General features: G+C 26.2%; 3 protein-coding genes and 1 long non-coding RNA gene across 5 annotated transcripts; 2 read left to right on the top strand and 2 right to left on the bottom strand.

Annotated features, from left to right (window-relative positions):
• Positions 1–952: 952 nt before the first annotated feature.
• LOC107164866 (ras-like GTP-binding protein Rho1) lies at positions 953–3,872 on the top strand. Of its 2 annotated transcripts, none has more exons than XM_015512853.2 (2): positions 953–1,111; positions 1,381–3,872. In XM_015512853.2, the coding sequence occupies exon 2, from the start codon at positions 1,390–1,392 to the stop codon at positions 1,966–1,968; it is 579 nt and encodes a 192-aa protein (XP_015368339.1). In that variant the 5' UTR covers positions 953–1,111; positions 1,381–1,389; the 3' UTR covers positions 1,969–3,872. The 2 variants fall into 2 exon arrangements, with proteins under 2 accessions (XP_015368339.1, XP_015368340.1); XM_015512854.2 differs by having other exon boundaries at positions 1,010–1,254.
• Positions 3,873–5,110: 1,238 nt separating this feature from the next.
• Positions 5,111–10,800, bottom strand: Wdr37 (WD repeat domain 37). The gene is made up of 6 exons (XM_089222239.1): positions 10,277–10,800; positions 10,043–10,215; positions 9,662–9,869; positions 6,001–6,139; positions 5,676–5,937; positions 5,111–5,393 (listed from the first exon to the last, which is right to left on the bottom strand). Exons 1-6 carry the CDS (start codon positions 10,659–10,661, stop codon positions 5,274–5,276), a joined length of 1,287 nt encoding a protein of 428 aa, XP_089078365.1. The 5' UTR covers positions 10,662–10,800; the 3' UTR covers positions 5,111–5,273.
• A 143-nt stretch (positions 10,801–10,943) lies between these two features.
• On the bottom strand, positions 10,944–17,533 carry Noc3 (Nucleolar complex protein 3). Its single transcript, XM_089222238.1, has 14 exons — positions 17,340–17,533; positions 16,891–17,178; positions 16,659–16,830; positions 15,970–16,199; positions 15,544–15,700; positions 15,243–15,376; positions 13,321–13,521; positions 13,037–13,225; positions 12,787–12,968; positions 12,476–12,684; positions 12,078–12,259; positions 11,823–11,954; positions 11,648–11,751; positions 10,944–11,184 (listed from the first exon to the last, which is right to left on the bottom strand). The coding sequence occupies exons 1-14, from the start codon at positions 17,346–17,348 to the stop codon at positions 11,010–11,012; spliced, it is 2,364 nt and encodes a 787-aa protein (XP_089078364.1). The 5' UTR covers positions 17,349–17,533; the 3' UTR covers positions 10,944–11,009.
• Positions 11,115–14,623, top strand: LOC149057630 (uncharacterized). Its single transcript, XR_016190748.1, has 2 exons — positions 11,115–11,207; positions 11,280–14,623. It is a non-coding gene; the product is annotated as an uncharacterized LOC149057630 (long non-coding RNA).
• Positions 17,534–20,726: the final 3,193 nt, after the last annotated feature.

Here is a 20,726-nt window from a genome sequence, read left to right as displayed (position 1 = left end):
ATATACTGCGTTTATTTTACAAATAAAATTAATAATTACGTACAATCATGTTTTTCGTATGATTTTATTAACGGGGACTTTTTCCGGCATTCACATAACCACATGGGAGGTCAATGGCTCAACGATCGAATAAGATGAGTGATTTTAAAATCTTTTCATCGCCTATCTATATTTACCTACAACTTACTCATTACCAACTTGCCTTCATCGCATTTTATGATTTAAGACTATAATTTTGTTTTTCAAATTAAAAATACAAGTGCTGTCTGCAATGGTGACTGGTTGCAGTGGCGACTTGTGGGTTTTTAATGAAGTGTACATCTAAAAAAATGTAACCAATATAATATTATATTGCGAATAATTTGATGAATTATTATGAATTATATAAACTTAATTACAATAGATTTGTAAAAAGAAAACAGAAACACGATTGTTGTTTTGAATATTAAATATTTACGATCATGATTCATGATTGACGAACGTTATCAGATGATAATCGGAATATAATAAGTGAGTGAGAGTAAAAATAAATTATAATGTCGACACGCAACGCTGACGTCCAAAATAATTCACTGAAAATAATTTAATTTGTTTATGTGCACTTCAATTCCAATAAATATTTTAGGTAAGTTATATAAAATAGAAAAAATAGCACACAAATAACTACTAGGACGTGCCAAGAAAATTTTTTGTATCGACGATAAAAAATGTCTAGGGGCTATGAAAAATATCTGTCCCAGGCCCCGCAAAACCTTAAACCTCCCGCCAGCACTGTGTGGGAAAGTAATAATTATTAATTATGGTATTACTTTATTCTGTGGTATTACATAATTAAGTACTGATTATCTGTTGACTGTTATGTAAAAATTATTAACACGATGATCGTGATAGTTGACCGCGAAAATATTTAAAAAATACGTAACTTGTGTAATTGAGGTTATGTTTGCTTACTCTACATAAAAAAAAATTAGGTAAACATTGATATCTGATAAATTTTTGTTTATTTTTTTATTTTCACTTCAATATTCAATCAAGCAATTAAATTATTTTAAGTTTCTCGTTAATTAAAATAAAATACACCTGTTGGACATCGAATTTAAATACTTCTCTTGTAAGCTGAGCCAATAAATTATATTCAATTATTTTTTTTTGTTTACATTGTTATGTTGTAATATAGTTTTGTTTATTGCTTTTGTTATAGTTTTACTTACTATAATTTGTAATCTGTTCTGTTTGAATTGTGTGAGTGGCCATGTATGTATGTGTGGTTTGATTAGCCCATTCCAATCGTATTTTGTTTTTAATTTTAACTAATTTTGTTTGTAACTAACTTTAATATTAGAATAAACCTTTAATCGTATAATGTGGTACTGTTTTCAGTTTTAGAATATGGCTGCTATTCGAAAAAAACTCGTCATCGTCGGCGATGGTGCCTGTGGAAAAACTTGTCTGTTAATTGTGTTTTCCAAAGATCAATTCCCAGAAGTTTATGTACCCACCGTGTTTGAGAACTATGTAGCTGATATAGAAGTCGATGGCAAACAAGTAGAACTAGCACTATGGGATACAGCGGGTCAAGAAGATTATGATAGACTAAGACCATTGTCCTATCCTGACACGGATGTTATCCTCATGTGTTTCTCTATAGATTCACCAGATTCATTAGAGAATATCCCAGAGAAATGGACTCCGGAAGTGAAACATTTCTGTCCAAATGTGCCGATTATATTGGTTGGTAACAAAAAAGACTTGCGTAATGATCCAAATACAATTCGTGAGTTGAACAAGATGAAACAAGAGCCCGTGAGGCCAGAAGAGGGGCGAGCAATGGCCGAAAAGATCAATGCATTTGCTTATTTGGAATGTTCAGCTAAAAGTAAGGAGGGTGTCCGTGAAGTATTTGAAACTTCGACCAGAGCAGCTTTACAGGTTAAAAAGAAAAAGAAGGGGCGATGTCGTCTGCTTTAAATTAATAGAAATCATTCATAAAAATTAATAACACAAATTGCCATGGTTTTATTTTTAATTTAAGTTCTATTCTCGCATTTCAGTCTTCCGAGTTTTAGCCAAGTATATATTTCAATGAAATCTTTTTTTTTTATATAGAAAAAGAATAAGGTTACTTAATTGTCAATTTCAATTCTCATCTATAAATATTGTTTTTCTTCTTGTTAAAATATTTATATTTATATATATATATATATATATTTTTTTTTACAGCTCCTCTGACCTATAATATACTATTAACATTACACCCTAGGACTGCGCTAACCTTTAATGGTTGCCAAAATTAAACACCAAATATTAATTTTTGAAATGAATCGAAATGAAATATTAATCTTACAATCAGTAATCATATTATCTTTTATAGGAATTAAATTTTTAGAATTAGATTAAATTGATCCACAAAAAATGTATTAGTAATATGAATCACCGACCTTAGGTGTTCCCTTTTTTAATCACATCTTTAGTGTTTTTATATCCATTGTACTAGTTTGGAAAAAGAATTGATTTTTTTATAGGTAGGATTAACCATTATAGTATAGTTTTTCACAATCATTAACACTAATGTGTGAATACTGAATATATCTTTGGTTATCTTAAAAATAGAATTTTAGTATTACCTATTGTATTTCATCAGTACTTTTTTTTTGTACATTAACTGCCTTTTTTATGTGAACTAAAAATATATATTTCTTTATATTAATACATATCAAAAAAAGCTTAAGAAAATGTAGTTCAGTAGACAGTAGTTATAATTACCGTGCTTCTTAAGAATTACTTTAGTTTATTTCATACATTTCAAAATATGTCAGATAATAAATATTATATTAAAATAATCAGTTATGATATTGTCTATTATAACTGTTTTAGCATTATCTTGAAATGTGGTATTTACAAAAATTATTGAGTAAATTAATTTTCTTGAATTGTTTAAATTACATTTTCAATAGGGTTTTAAACGGCTACATGATGCACTGAGTTAGCATTTAAAATCAATTATTAAAAGCAAAAATATTTATAGATTTTTAGCATTGCTTAAAAATTTCACTTTTTATCCTAATTATTACTTAGGAAATGTGTAGAATATATATAGTTAGAAATTTTTTGATCAAATTTAATAATATTTGCAGTTAGAACTATTGTAGTAAATTCTAACATTTTGTTTTTAGTCATATCTATTATTAGGATGGCCATTTAATCAATAATTTTTTATAGATTATTCCCAAATTTTGAGTTTTTACAATATAATATTTATTTTTATACAGTTATTCTATATTATAATGTATTTGAGTTTTTGAAAATATTTATGTTAGCATTGTCATAGACTTATGGCTTGACAATTATATTTAGCACAAACATAACCAATGGCGATTTTAGCACAATATATATATTTTTAATTTTTTATACATTAACATTTAGTTAACAACATTTTGTTTACTTGATATTACCTAATAAATATTTAAAAAAAAAAAAAATTAGCGGATGATATAAACATCATATAATTTTTTAACAGTTATGATTGCTTTTAGTGGTATGTTATTTATTATTTTATTTTTACTTTTTATTAAAGCATACATTTTTTTATTTATTATTATTTTTTTATTTATTTAAAATTAGTTATTCAAACATTTGTTTTGTGTATTTTTATCAAATAAATATGCATTTATTTTGTTAATTAACAAAAGCTTATGTTATAACTCAATTTATTTCTATGGTTTAAAATTTCATTTATATATAAAAAATACATTTAAACTACTATGAATAGCTTATGAATATTGTACTTGTTTACTTATTAATTATTATTATTATTTTTATATTCTCAATAAAATGTCATTTTCGACAATGAAGTCTATTTTGTTGTTACAAAATTGTTTAGAGCTTTTGTTAACTACCTAATATCTTCAAAATAAATATTAATCATTTAAATGTTGGTTTATATTGTTTCTTTGATTTTCACCTAATCACTTGCTAGAAAGATAGAAAGAATTAGAGTTAATCTTCATCTGCTTAATCCTCAATTATACATATTATTTAAGAAGGAAAAGTTGTGTAACTTGTATTTTAATATTTTATTATGCAACAAATGATTATTAAAATATCTAAGAAAAAATTATGATATTGAGATTTGAGGGATCTCGTTATCTTGAAGTATCAAGGGACCAAAGCAAAAAAATTGTTATCAAAACTTCAAGTAATTTAAAATATTTAAATGAATGATCAGGATTGAAAAAAAAATTGATACACAGAAACTTTGATATAGTGAGGTTTCATTATACAAAGAAAATTTAAACCTATTTATAGGTTAGTGATTAGAAACAACACATTTTTCAATTATAATATGATCAATTTTTATTAAATTTAATCGGAAAATAGAAATATTAACTATTTTTAAAATTTTAAATTGGTTGATAAACAAAATTAACTAATTCTAGTTTTATTGATGTTTTTAATTTACATTTATTTTAATATGTAAATGCAGTAAATGCACTGAATTAAAATTGAACCACATCTGAATTTGGCATGATATCTGTAAGTTCTTAAATAACTAAAACTAAACTCCACTTTTAAAATGTTATATATTTTTGGATAGTAAAATTAGCATAGAAGAATACTGATATTTTAATTTGGAACAAAAAAATAAAATAATTTCTAATGTACATAATAAACATCTTATGAAATTTTCAATGTACAACAAATTATAAAATTTGAGTTTAAGATAATTGGATCAGAAATTGCTCTTAAAAATTAATTTTCAGTAATGACAGTATTATTTCTTATAAATAATATATTATTAAGTATTGGGGTATAAATATTAAATGTAATATAAGTATAATATTTATGTGGTTTTGTACTTCTATCAGACTATTTTGCTTTTGATCATGATGAGTAACATTGAATTTCTTAGATTACACTCCTTATAACTATAATAATATAATAATATTTGAAAGACTTAAATAAAATAAATATTTTAATTAGAATTTAAAACATGACTTTTTTATAAATTAAATATTGTAACAAGTATTAAATAATACTATAAGGCTATATATATATAAAAAAAAATTAAAAAAAGGACGAAAAAACAAATTGTAACAATGTTAATACAATATAATATATATATATAAATTTTAATTTAATACTTTCTGAGTTTTACACAATATAAGTTAGGGCTTACACACTCACAAAAAAAAATAGGAAACAGAAAAAGAAGTAATAATGTTGACAAGCCATTTATATATTTGACATACTTTAACTTGATAAATAAATAAGGATTAGTCCTTACATAACTGAACAGACCATCCTAATGCTAATCGATCAAATCCACAAGAAAATAGGTTAGCAAATGAATTATCTTCACTCCACGCAACAGCTGTTACCATACGTCTATGTCTCTAAATAAAAAAAAATACAAATTCACATTAATAAAACGTAGCTTTTTTCACAAATAAACTATATATACTTCGCGCAAGTTAAGATTATGACCAAATTATATGGGAAAAACCAGTTTTAAATGGACAAATGGTCATGATCTTAACGTGCGCGGATTATAATTAGTTTATTATTAGTTACATTAAACAATATCATTTATATTTTAAATATGATTAATACAGTTTTAAAATGGAATATTTTAGATATAATATTAATTTTGTTAAATACTGAATTAATAGTTTTACATTTCTAGCTGTTCTGGGTATTCTGTTAACTCGTTGTCCAGTCATATCATACAACATAACTTGTCGATTATCATGAGGAATAGCGATAACACCATTAGAAGCAATAGCAAAACGATTTACACCAGATTCAGCTCTGATGGTAGTAATTGGAGAGCGCATATTACGTAGCTCCCAAACTTTTATAGACCGATCATCTGACCCAGATACTAATTTATCTTCTCCGCCAAGTCCAGCAGATGTGAAAACCGCACAAGTAACTGTACTGTAACATTGTCCCAATATAATTATTACCAAAGTGTAATTACATAAAAATGTTAATACTCACTCAGTATGACCTTGAAAAACTGAAACTGAGTTTATAGCTTCACGAAAATCCCACAACCTAAATGTAGTGTCTCTAGAAGCAGTGACAACCAACTTCTGGGAATGATGAGAAGAAGCATAAGTTAATTCTTCATCATGTCCTGAAATTTTTAATTTTTTAACACATCACTCATGAAGTTATTATCAATTTAAGGCATTTTTATTTTAAAGTAAAATTTTATTGTGTAATAATATAAACTTATATGCTAGCTATGCACAGCCTTTACAACAATTTGAAACATTGAGTATAGGCTGGCCAAATATACATTATTAATTATTATATTGCATTTAAAGCCATATGTAATTTAAGTATCTGCCATATGTCAGTGTATATCAATGTTTCCTCATTTGATGACTAATTTAATCCAAAATGATCTAAACAAAGTCAGTGATTGGTGCCGTTCTAATGGTCTTAAGTTAAATACAACCAAATGTTTCAAAATGTCTTTTTTCCTTACTAAGTCCAAATAAAAACTTTTCCTAACATATTAATGGTGACAAACTCATAGTAATTGATTCATGTAATGATCTAGGGGTGGTATTCCAGCCTAACTTATTATTTTATTATAATATTGAATATTTATGCTCAAAAGCACTTAGAAGTCTTGGTTTTATAATTTTGTAATACGAAAGAGAATTTAACATCAAAATTTGTCTTAAAACTTTATACACCTCATTAGTTAGACCAATTCTTAAATTCTTCTCTGTTCTTTGGAATCCTACACAAATTGGACCGGTTGAATTGCTTGAGTAGGTCCAAAAATTTTTTTTACGTTAATTGGGTATAAGAGAAAATTGCATTGTCACGTAAACCCATCAGTCTCAATGTCTCTGTCGTCAATCCAAGCCAGTATTAATTTAGAATCTCTTGCTTTGAGACGTAATTCTATAGATATTTGTTATATGTCCAAATCAATAAATGGTGATATATCGTGTCCGAATCTATTACATTCTTTAAATTTTAATGTTCCCCAATATAATTCAGGGCATCATTCTACATTTTCAATACCATTTCATCGTACCTTATATGGATATAATAATCCGCTGGATCGCATTGCTTGAGAATGTAATGAGCTGAGAAATGTGGACCTATTTCTTACTCGAAATTTATAGTTGTAAGCTTGGTCTTCTTAATATGTTGTAAATATCTTCCCTTAAATAATGGTATTGTTTAAATTAATCTGTTGTTATTTTATTTTTATCATTTAAAATTGTACTTATTAACATTAATATTATGTTCATAACTTTGTATTATTAAACTTATCACTAAATTGTACTTGAGCCTACAAAGGCATCTATATCAATTAATAAATAAATAAATATGCTTTATTTAGGAGTATAGCAAAATATTACTCCCGCTGCATTGTCTCCATCTTAAAATCATGCTACATAGCTTATTCATTTTAATTTATTTTTAAAATAACAGTGAAAAGACTTACTATAACATTTAAAGGCAAGATTAGTATCTTATTATCATCTAACATGATTTAGTTGATATAGCAACTTATTAACATTTTAAAACAATGTTTTTGTCTATTTTATAAAGAATAGATAAAACTTGCTTTAAAATTAAAAAATAAACAAGACTTTAAGATGCCCTTTCTTATCTTCAAATTTCATAATAGGTTAATTCACTCTAATTAGTATGCCATATATTATATATAAAATAGATGAATTTAAGCATAAATAAGTGATAACTTTTAAGTATAAATTTACTTAAATTCAAAATTGATTTATTCCTACTAGTTGGTTATTTTACTAACAATAGGTATATTAAATATTTCTAATTTAAGATAGGATTAATTAAGATAAAACAGATTTATGTAAATAATGCTTATATTAATTTATACATAATAATCCCTATATTAAAAGCCTTAAATTGTAAAACATGTTACAAAAAAAAAAGGCGGGTAAGTCGTGGATGTCGCTCTGCTGTACAGTAGGTTACAAGTGGGTTACTGCAATGGATGGAATTAAATTTGAATCCAATGATATTATATCATTGTATACGAAAAACGATTCTGAGCGAAAACGGTTTATCTGTCTAGGATATATTATAGATTATTAAAAATGTTCAAACCTTAGATTTAAAAAAGAAATTTTATATGAATTTCTAGTTTGAAATAATTTGCAAATTTTCGTGATTTTTACATATGTTGTCAAAATTCAAACTTTGAATGCTTGTAAAAAAAAATTGTGACTACACATTTATTTTATTTTTCAATTGCTATTGTAAAAATATGATAGGAGCTATGTATTAAATATTCAAATCTTAGATATGAAAGAAACATTTTTTATGAATTTCTAGCATAAAATAATTTATGAATTTTCGTGATTTTTACGTATGTTGTGAAAATTCAAATTTTGAATCCTTGTAAAAAAAATTGTGACTATGAATTTATTTTATTTTCAACAGCTATTGTTAAAATGTGTTAGAAGCCTTGTACTCAATTTTCAAGCTTTTCTACCGAACAAATAATTTTTTATCGATATTTATAGAAAAAAAACTAAAAAAGTTGAAAAATTAAAATGTCAGTAAACAGCTCAAAACAAATCTAAATATTTTGAAAATTTTATCAAATATATAAAATGCTTATATAAACATTCAGTCAAAATTTCAAGTATCTGAGGTCATTTGTTTTAGAGTTACACCAAAATAAGGAAATCGCTAAAAGTGAAAATCCAATGTTGTAAAAATTTAAATTTCAAATGCTCATAAAAATTTAATTTGAATTTCCGGTGGAATTTTTATTTGTGATAAAGATTGAAAAACTTTTAAGGAATCTTGTATTAAATTTTGAAATCTTAGATATAAAAGGAAAATTTTTTATGAATTTCTTAGCTTAAAATAATTTGTGAATTTTCGTGATTTTTACGTATTTTGTCAAAATTCAAACTTTGAATGCTTATAAAAAAAAATTGTGACTATGAATTTATTTTATTTTTCAACTGCTATTGTAAAAATATGTTAAGAGCCTTGTATTAAATTTTCAAGCTTTTCTGCCTAACAAATAAATTTTTATCAATATTAATTTAAAAAAAACTAATAATGATCAAAAATTTCAAATGCCTATGAATAGTTCAACTTAAGTTGAAAATTTTTTAAAATTGCATGGTGGATAGAATATACTTATATAAACATCCGGTGAAAATTTTATGTATCTATGGTCATTTGTTTTAAAATTACATCAAAAACCAAAATCGATTTTGTCGAAAAATGAGTGTGCGTAAAATTTCCCGTTTTTCCCTTAATTTTTAGTTTGTTTTTCTCGATTATTTCGAAAAGTATTAAGAATTTTTCACTTTTGACCCCCCAAAGTACCAACTAGATTCACTTTCTGATCAAATGAAGTACTGAAGTCAAAAATCGAAGCACTTTTACTGCCCCAAAACGTGATGACAGACACACAAAAAAAAAAAAAAAACACATCATGGTAAAATCAATACATTCATCGCTCCGCTCAGAATCTAAAAATAAATATTTATCTAATATTAACTTTGAAAAATTTGTTTTTATTCAGAAACATTAAAAAAAAAATTGATTTAAAATTAGTGTTAATTAATACATGAACTATTTATCTAGTGATTAACAATTATTATCATGCTATCAATACATAACTTACCGGTTAATGAGTTTAATAGTTCACTGGTTTCAACATCATATAAATTAGCAGTCCTATCCCATGATGCAGTAATAATTTGATCACCACCCAGTAACCAATCACTAGCCATAACTGGCCCATTATGTCCCAAAAATGTACATGAAGGGGTACGTAATATTGGAACAACTCTATCATCTTCAGTCTCAGTATCATCAGATTCTCGATCCCTCTATAAAATTAAAATAGGAATTTTAAAAATTATAGCTTGATTAAATTAAATATATAATACTATAAAACGCCAAGATGTTTGAGCGCCCAGGTGTCAGCATTTATGACGTACTGGAACCGTTGTTATAAATAAAATCCTAAAAATTATTAAAAAAAAAAAAAAAAAATACTCACTAAATTATCTAGATTAACAGCTGCCTGCCAAATATGAATAGTTTGATCACCACTTGATGTGAGAGCTAAATCTTTATTGGGATGGAATTTTATGGAATTAATTGATCCCATATGACCAGTGTACTGTAAAAGTGGTGTACCAGTTTCAATACACCATATTCTTGCGGTGTGATCTATGTATAAGGTAAATTGGATTATGATCCTACACAACAAAATATACTTAGTACTTCATACCTGCTGAACAGGTTCCAATGACGGGCTGTCCAGTATGAGGTAACGCTAAATCCCACAAACCATCTCTGTGACCACCATATTCTTTCACAAACTGACAATTAGCAGCTGAAGGACTTTTAAAACTAGAAACAATTTTACTGGTTTGTGCTTTTAATTTCTCTGCGGTTTTAAGTTTTTGACCAGTTGGTGGTTTTTGTTTAGAATTTACTTGAAATTGTTCAGTTGTCAAGTACTTTTCGTTAACTTTTTCAGTGAGTGACTCCACTTTTTCCTGCAGTACAACATTTTCCTGGCACACAGACTCAAATTCTTTTTCTATAAGTCCAAAAAGATGAATTAGACGTTTTCGAATGCTAGGTGGTATGTCAACTTCTGTTTTGTGCATTGTAACAATTAATCACAGTGAGTATTTACAAAAAAAATTTAGTTTGGCACATTTGTACTAAAAGTCTTATTGTGGGTGATTCAGAAGAGAAATAATTTAACATTTAACACTAATTACTATTATTACTGATATTGAAAATCAAATGAATACTGATAAGGCACTATTCACTAAAGAATTTGAATCTTAATTTTCTTATCAGTATCACATAACTTCTACTGAATAATCAATACTAGGGGTCACCAAAATGTTCATTTAGTTAACACTGAAAAAAATAGACTAATATTTTTCTTTGTAATAAAATTCTAGTTTAATACATTATAATAATGATAAAACAAAATAAATACAAATTCAAAAAAAATCTTTTGAGAAATTAACATTAGGGTAATTTTTGTCCAAAACATCTGAGTATGGAAGAGTTGGATAATGTGCAGGTATCCGCTGAGGTACCTTCACCGGAGGCATAACTGCTGGATTGAATGCCACATTACTTGGATCATACTCTTTAAACCACTCACTGGGTGTCCTAAAATTAAAATTTTTAATTAGGTTGTTAAACCAATAGTAGATTTTTTTTATGACAATATTTTATTAATTTAAATAATTATTTTATATTCATAGGTAAATTCACTAAAGTTAATATTAGAGGTTTACTTATCGTAAAACTTGTAAGTCAATATAAAGAAATATAAATTCATGTTAAGAACTAAGAAAGGTGAGTTTATAGAAACCTAGGCTTATCTGTATTCTAAGATCAACTGTTATACTCGGTTTATAAAAACTTAAATTTTAACAAAATTCAATTAACTTAAATTTATATTTTTCAAATAAAAATAAATTAATATGAATTGCCAATTTACAATAATGTTAATTTATAAAATAATTGAATCATTCTTTTCACTTTAATTTAATGCCACTTAATTACCTTGATTCCTAGATAAATATTAAATGATATGAATTATGATTTATGATATGAGCATAGAACTTACATTTTGGCTAATTCTGGTTTTAAATAATTGTTATGATTATTTTGTGTAACTGTCAATGAAGCAACAGTTTTTGATAATCTACATACTTCAGGATGATAATGCCGCTAAAATTAAAATTAAATTAGTATTATGAACACTATTGCATCAAAAAAATTAGCAATTAGTAATTATTAACTTGTAGTGCTGGAAGTTCCCATAATGATGTACTTCCTGCATTACTATGTTCAGGTTCTTGTAATTCAGCATTATAAATTCCTTGTCCATAAGATGGATCGACATCTAATAAAGATTCTGTGTTCTTGTTTGTCTAAAAAAAAAGTAATAGTAAATAATATAATATAAACTAAAAAAAAAAATTAATGATGCTTTAAGAAATGATTATGTATGTATATTAAAATATACACCAATGACAAACAGTTAATATAATTACTTGTATTATAGTCCGGAGAGCAGCTAAAATCCCAAGTGATGCATTGTGAAGTGTTTGAAGACTCAACATGGACATTCTTTTGACAAACGACAGTGTAGAATTGGCAGTTACTTTCTTGCGACCCACCAAAAATAACGCTTCAATTGTACGAAGAAAAGTTTCTAAATTATCGTGATATTTACCTAATTATTATAAATATCTTAAAATTAATATATTTTATTTAAAAACAATATTCATGTAAAAGTTTACAATACATAAAAGCGCATACATTATTTTATAGATTAAAAATATTTATAAAATTAAATTATCAATTAAGTAATTTATCATTTAAAATCAGATTGTAAATTCAATTGTTTGGTATTCCATTGATTTTATTAATAACAAGTGTTTATACTTACAACAATCTAATTCAGGTATAACTCTATACAAATGAGAATAAAAGTGAACGGGATCAATGTTAATTACAGTTCCTTGTCCAGATAGAATGACAAAAATAGTTTTAATACAACAAAGCTGTTCATGAACATTCAGTTGATGTTTCTTTATAACTGAATCCAAAACTGTGAGAATATCGTGGTAAAATTCTAAGTTGATTGAATGGCTGTATCTACATAAAAAAATGAAATCAATTTCACAGTAAGAATAATAATGCATTTACAATACATTTGACACAATAAGAATAATAATAATAATAATTTATAATACTAACTTTGCTAATCCTTCAAGACAAACAGATAATAATTTAGAACGTGGAGCAGTTTTAAGTATTCTGAAGTATATCAAAAATACAAGTTTAGTGATTTCAGTTAAATTATTCATATGACTTTTAACATTTTCTTCAGCTTTAGTCTCGAGCATTTCTTTATCTAATTTATCCAACATTTTACTTCTCTAAAAATGAAAATAATTATTTAATTAATGTCACATTGTACAGGGAATAAATAATAGTGAGTTTTTACTTTGCGCTCCTTTTTTGACATAGCTAATAGTTTTTGTTTTCTAGTCATAAATTTTTTTGATTTTAAAATTTCTTCTTTTTCTTTATCGAGATTGACATTTCGGATAGGCAATGCAAGTAAAACAGATAACAGCTCACTGTGCACACAATGACTTCTAGTCTTAACAAGTTGATTTATGCGCCGCACTATCTGATTATAAATATAAATATAGTATTTAATTATTCACAATAGCTACATTAAGACATCTTCCCCACACATTTTAACTATTTTTTTTTAATTCTTACCACTAATGAAATAGTTCCTTTTTTATCTTCTTTAAAAATTTTAATAAATGTCTCTTCAACTTTTTTTCTAACATTAGTATTTTTGTTATCTAAGTAAAGAGTTAACAAATGCCCAATGTTGACTGCATAATTAAAATATGAATGTGAAATTAATAATTCACACATACAATTAACAGCCATTTCTGCCAAATTTATATGAACCTAAAATGAAAAAATTATTAAATTTAATATCTACTATTGATAATATTTTTATGATTTGCAGACAAGTAGTAAACCACCAAAAATATTTTTTTTTAAATCATTATAATATTTATTCTCACATTTTCATTATAATAATTCTTTAAACTTCTGATATTATAAATTAAATAAAATTTAAATTTGAAATTTAAGTACAAAAGAGCTAGCAAAGTACGAGGTGTAGCAATTAAATAACGAGAATTTGTTTCTAGCTTCTATAGTGGTAACACTAATACCTTGAAAATTTGTTGACTTAAAGTTCACGAAGTAATACATGAATCTGCCAAATTTGATAGTGATCGGTGTTACATTTTGTGCTCTCCGATTTTTTAAAGTTAGTAGTGTAGTGTCGTGACGTACAAAAATGTGTGACGTGAAAAACGAGCAATGAATCGTCATCAAGTTTCTGGTGAAATCTAGTGAAAAAACGGCCAACATTTTTCGTAAATTACAGCATGTGTTCGGTAATGACTGCTCATCAAAACCACGTGTGTACGAATGGGCATCACGTTTCACATCAGGCCGAGAATCAACGCAAGACGATGCAAGGTCAAATCAAAACCATGCTGATCTGTTTCTTCGATATTAGGGGTGTTGTGCACAAAAAATTTGTTCCACAAGGTCAAACAGTGACAGGAGTATTTTATATAGTAGTTTTTAAGCGATTGTGTCATAAAATGTTTTGTGTAAGGTCGGAATTAGCCAAAAATGTCCTTCACCATGACAATGCGCCTGCACACTCATCATTAAAAGTTCAACAGTTTTTGACCAGTAGGAACATAACAACGCTCCCCCAACACCGTACAGCCCTAATCTGGGTTCACTGGACTTCTGGCTATTTCCAAAGTTAAAGAAACCAATGAAAGGACATTGTTATGAGGATTTGGAGGACATTCAACGTGCCGCAACAATGGTGTTGAAGAGTTTAACTTCTGGAGACTTCCAGGAGTGCTTCCAGAAATGGGAAGAATGCTGGACCAAGTGTGTTAGACTCTGAGGAGAGTACCGTGAAGGCATGGGTGTATAAATCATTGTAAATATTAAATAAATTTTATAAAATTAAAAATTCTCGTTATTTGATTGCCACAGCTCGTAGTAACTTACAAACCACAATAACAGCATTCAAGAATCATAAAATAAATAAATAAAATAAATTCATAATTTAATCAAGAGTTAAGCTTATGATAATAATAAAGCTCATAAAAAAGTACACAAACTAAATTAGTATTAGTTAGGTACTTAACACAATTGAAGGTAAGTACTATCTAATGATAAAGTGAACAAACTGTTCTAATTTATACTGATTGATGGACGTTACTAATAATTTCTAAAACTAATCTCTAAAATATCAATGAAACAATCATTTTCTTAACAAGAGAATAATCAATTTAAACCCAGCAACATATATGACATAAATAAGAAAAATTGTATATTGTAATTCAAAACCATTCTATATTTATTTATAAGCATTGCATTTTTAAACTAAAAGTAGAACAAAAATATCTTCAAAGAATCCCTATAAACTTAATAAAATAATAAAATGGAAACTATAATACACAATGCTATATTATTTAAATAAAACATAAACATAAGTATTGAACTCTCTTTAAAAATTAAAATTATTTATGCTAGGTAGTGAGTTTAATTCCGAAATCTTAGATTATTATCATAAACAAAAAACTTACATTTGTTATGACTCTGGTATCCCCTTTCTTTTTATGAAGAGCACTAGCCATTTTCTCTAAATTAGTTAAATAAATTTTGTAACCCTTGAGTAATTGTCCTTCATAGCCAATCAACTCTTTTGTAACCAATTTCACTAAAAACAATATATACATGAGATTAGTTAAAAATAAATAATCAAATAGGTATCTGATCATGAAAGACATTTTGAATTGTTAAGTTTACGATTTTCATATAAAAAGAAAAATAATACACATACAACAACAAAAAATTTAAATATCACAAAAAAAAATATAAACTTACATTTTACTCCTTCATGTTTATCAAGTTTTAATTGATAACTTGGTAAGAGATCTTTAAAAACTTCTAACAGTGTCAGAGTTGCCAATTTTTTTATTGTAATTTGTAATTCTGGATCACGTTTCTCCATTATTTCTAAGAGATGTGCTATGTTTCCAATCTATAAGATTAAAAAATACAACAATTTTAAAAACCATTTTAAAATTATCAATATTTTCCTGGTTCTGTTCAGAATGACAGCTAGATAAAATTTAGATTGTAAAATTAAGATTTTTAAGAAACTAAAAGTGATAAAAAAAATAATAATAATAATATTTTGATCACTATAAATTAAAATCAAGTTAAATATAATTTTCACTTATTATAGATTAAAAAGTTTAAATAAAATAGATGTTAGGATATTAAAAGGCTTTTGTAACCAAAATTTACCTTCAGATCAGGATTCTCTAATAATGTACTAGCTAAAAGTCCAATGCGCTGTTTATAACTTTGAATGGTGTTTTCTCTTTTAGCATATAGTTTTGCAACACTAATTGGATCACCTTTATTAACTAATATTTCTTTTTCAGGTTCATTTGTATCCAACCAAACATACTCATCATCATTATTTTCTTTATTGTCCTCGATTATTTTCTTTTTAGGTTGTGACTTATCTGATTCTATAACATATTAATAAATGCATTAATTAGTTTAATGACCCTTGATTAGTAATTAAATTAATATATTTTTTTATGCAACCTAGTATAAATGTATTGATATATAATATAATATTAAGAGAAAAGTTTGATCACAAGCAATTACAGAAAATATAAAATAAATTGTTAATGTTAAACATTTAGTCTAGATTATTAGAAAAAACAAAATATGTCAAGATATTTTTGATTAGTTATTATGCAACTTTCATACATTTCAATTGATACAATTTAACTGTACAAATTGTACATAAAAAAAAATATATATATATATATACTATCTGTATCCTGAGGTTCAATAAGTATATGAGATAATTTACAGAGAAAAATACTTGTTAGAAGAAACCACATAGTAATGATAATTCCGTTTTATTATTTTAAATAGGTATATTAGGTACAAATAAATATATAATAGTATAGATCTACCTATTTCATCTTTTTCTAATGTGTATCGCCTTAAAATGCCATCTTTAGTTTTAATTGGTAACAAAGGTTTCTTAACAGATAAATCATCTGCTTTCATCATCATTGAGTTACTTTCATACTCATTTTCAAGTTCTTCATCATCGTGTTCTCGAGTTCTTTTATTTTTACCATCCTAAAGACATACATAATTAATATATACAAAACTAAAATTAGTAAATTGTTTACAATTTACATTATTAATTTGAATACGGTTGTACAGCTTATAATTTTGGTTGCCAATATTTTTTTTAAGAAAATCCAAATCTTCTTGGTCAACCATTTCTAACATATCATCTCCAATATCACTGTTTTCTGCTTCTTCTTCATCAATTTCTTCAACTGGATCATCACGTCGTTTTAATGGAGGTTGAGGCACATTATATGCTTTAGACTTATGTTTTTTTGTTTTTATGTGTCCTTTATTCCGTAAATGGTTACGCCTCTTAACATTGCTGGTTTTTCCACTTTTGGCCATATTTTTCTAAAAAAATAACATGAAATTAGAACTAAATTCAAGGTAACAAAAATATTTACTAAACAAAATATGTAAGTAGTCAGATCTATTGAGATTAAATAAAATTGAAAATTAAACATTTAACTATTCAGTACTAATGAATAACTAATATAAAACTTGTAACTTACTTTAACCATTGTTATTGAAACAAAATTATTTTAGTTCCGTTAAAAGATTTCGGTTTTGTAGTATACAGTAAGTTTTACACACTTTTATAGTTGTACACACTTAATGAATTATTAATAAATACTAATATTTATTTTGTTTTAAATTTTTTAAATGTGGATGTATTTTTGTATTTTTTTCATAACCTTAAATTTACTCAAATTTATGTTTATCTTTATCATACTATAAATTATATGTTCGTGATCTTTATCATGACAAAATAATTTTGTCAATTATTATCACGAACAAAGATAATACTATCTTAGTCCGTGATTATTATCAATAGATGGGAGGTACAATACTATTAGTTCCAAAAACATTTGTTCCAAAGTTCCAATGATTTTTATTTGGATATTGGATATTTAGTATTTATATTTATGGTAGGGACTAGGGAGCCTTGGGTTTCAGAGGCGTAATTTGTGTGTGTGTGTGTGTATTCGTGTGTGCGGGGGGGGGGGTGTAAAGTTTAAAGTTTTAATTTTTTAATTCATTATTCGTGTCATGGCTAAATAAATGTTATTTAGCACAGTTTAAGCACAGAACAATCCCTCTTAGTTACGGAATTATAAAAACGGAAACAACCAAACAACGCAATGGGCATTACAAAACACTATATCAGTTCTGTCTCTTTTTGTGTGATAATAATGATATGATTTATTTAAGTGATAATGCATGCCACTCCCTCCTAAGGCCATGTTCAAGGCCACAGTCACCAGATTTTGCCATTACACACAGTGTCTATACCCTGGTTTAAAATCTTAAACCGTGTTATTTTATATTTAGCCATGAATCGTGTCTTTCCCATAGGCCATAGTAGATATCGGATCCATATACAGAGTCGTGTCCCATAGGCCGACAGGCCGTAAGGATTTATTCATTGCGATATCTCCCGAAATAATGGTGATATCGAAACTTTGGTTTTGTAATAAGACTCACAAGAATAAGAACTACAATCATTTCATGTTTTAATTTTTTTTTTATATTTTGGTAAACAATTTAAAAAATATATTTTTTTATTTAATTATTTCCAAAAAAACTGACCATAGCAATTTTGTAGAGTTTATTTTTCTGAAAATATTGACGTTTCAAAATTTTATTTTCATTAATTTCCTGATTTTTATTTTTATTTTTAGTCACCAGAAAAATTGTGAATTATTTAACACCATAATGTTATCAAACATGTGAGACGCCTCGCTGCGTGCATTACCATGACTATATTTTTTCCGTGTTCCCAATAGTTTTAGTCATATTTTATTTCTTCAAAATTAGAAAAAATATTAAAAATCAGGAAATTAATGAAAATAAAGTTTTGAAATGTCAATGTTTTCAGAAAAATAAACTCTATAAAATGGCTGTCTTTAATTTTTTTAGAAATAATTAAATAAAAAATATATTTTTACAAAAACATTAAAATAAATTTTAAAATGAAATATTTGTAGTTTTTATCCCTGTGAATCTTATTATATAACCAGAATTTTGATATTTCCATTATTTCGTAAGATATCGCAATGGGTATTGGGTAAATCCTCGCGGGAATCTGTATATACCTACATATAAATATCCGTATCTATAGGATCATAATGATAATATAGGTTTAAAAAATAAAAATAGTATTTTAAATTAGTAATTACAAAAAAATAGTAATTACATTACTGATAAAATTTTAATCTATCTAAAATTTAGTCAATATATTTACTCAGTAATAGTGTTTTTAGATTCTGAGCGGAGCGATGAATGTATTGATTTTAATGATTTTACCATGATGTGTATTTTTAAATTTTTTTTTTTGTGTCTGTCATCACGTTCTGGGACAGTAAAATTGCTTCGATTATTGACTTCAGTACCACGTTCGATCAGAAAGTGAATCTAGTTGGTACTTTGGTGGGTCAAAAATAAAAAAAGCGGGTAAGTCGTGTATGTCGCTCTGCTGTACAGTAGGATACAAGTGGGTTACTGTAATGGATGGAATTAAATTTGAATCCAATGATATTATATCATTGTATACAAAAAACGATTCTGAGCGAAGACGGTTTATCTAGGATATATTATAGATTATTAAAAATTTTCAAATCTTAGATTTAAAAAGAAAAATTTTTATGAATTTCTAGTTTGAAATAATTTGCGAATTTTCGTGATTTTTACATATGTTGTCAAAATTCAAACTTTGAATGCTTGTAAAAAAAAAATTGTGACTACGCATTTCTTTTATTTTTCAATTTTTATTGTAAAAATATATTATGAGCTTTGTATTAAATTTTCAAATCTTAGAATTAAAAAGGAAAACTTTTATGAATTTCTATCTAAGATAATTTGAACATTGCCGTAATTTTTACGTATTTAGTCAAAATTTGAACTTTAAATGCTTATAAAAAAAAATTGTGACTATATATTTCTTTTATTTTTCAATTGCTATAGTAAAAATATATAATGAGCCTTGTATTAAATTTTCCAATCTTAGATATAAAAGGAAAATTTTTTATGAATTTCTAGCATAAAATAATTTACGAATTTTCGTGATTTTTACATAATATGTTGTAAAAATTCAAACTTTGAATGCTTATAAAAAATAATTGTTACTATGTATTTCTTTTATTTTTCAACTTCTATTGTAAAAATATGTTAGGAGCCTTGTATTAAATTTTCAAATCTTAGAATTAAAAAGAAAAACTTTTATGAATTTCTATCTAAGATAATTTGAAAATATTACTCGTTACTCTAAGCCTTAAGCCCTCAGTGGCGCACACAGGATTTTTTTTCGGGGGGGGTTGTTCTATTAATAATTTACTATAGTATAGTCCTATGCTAAAAAATGATAAAACGTTGTATCAAAATAGTATGACCTATATTTGTACATCTAATATATTTTATGGTCTATATTATAATTTTTTAATTTATTATCAACAGAAGTTGAGGGTTGTTCATCATTTTTTTTACATTTTTTGTTAAAAAATGACATAATATTACCATGGGCAATTCTTTTCTTTTTTTCACTCATAATGTCAATAACTTAAACATGAAATAAATTTAATATTAATTGTAAATTGTATTAATTGTAATACTAATAAAATTAAACATTCACACAATTATTCAAAAACACGTTATTGCTTATCAGTTATCCTTATTAGTTATCACACTATAATTGAGACCATGGTTGTAGGTGCCCGTACCCGGTAACAAAAAAAAGAGCGTCTAGACCATAGAAATACGTCATAGAAAAGAGAAGGGCGCTGCCACGGATAGTATATTAGTATCTATATCTGTGGCGCAGGCTGGCCAGGCTGCCCACTAGCAAATTTTTTATCAAATAACTTGCTAACGGACAGCATCCCTTATCAGCACTAACAAAATCA

Source organism: Diuraphis noxia, unplaced genomic scaffold (genome assembly GCF_037042655.1).
Source record: "Diuraphis noxia isolate RWA-SAM2 unplaced genomic scaffold, SU_Dnox_SAM2 contig0003, whole genome shotgun sequence".
Lineage (NCBI taxonomy): Eukaryota > Metazoa > Arthropoda > Insecta > Hemiptera > Aphididae > Diuraphis > Diuraphis noxia.
The sequence above is the reverse complement of the archived record's forward strand: the minus strand, read 5'-3'. Positions and strand labels throughout refer to the sequence as shown.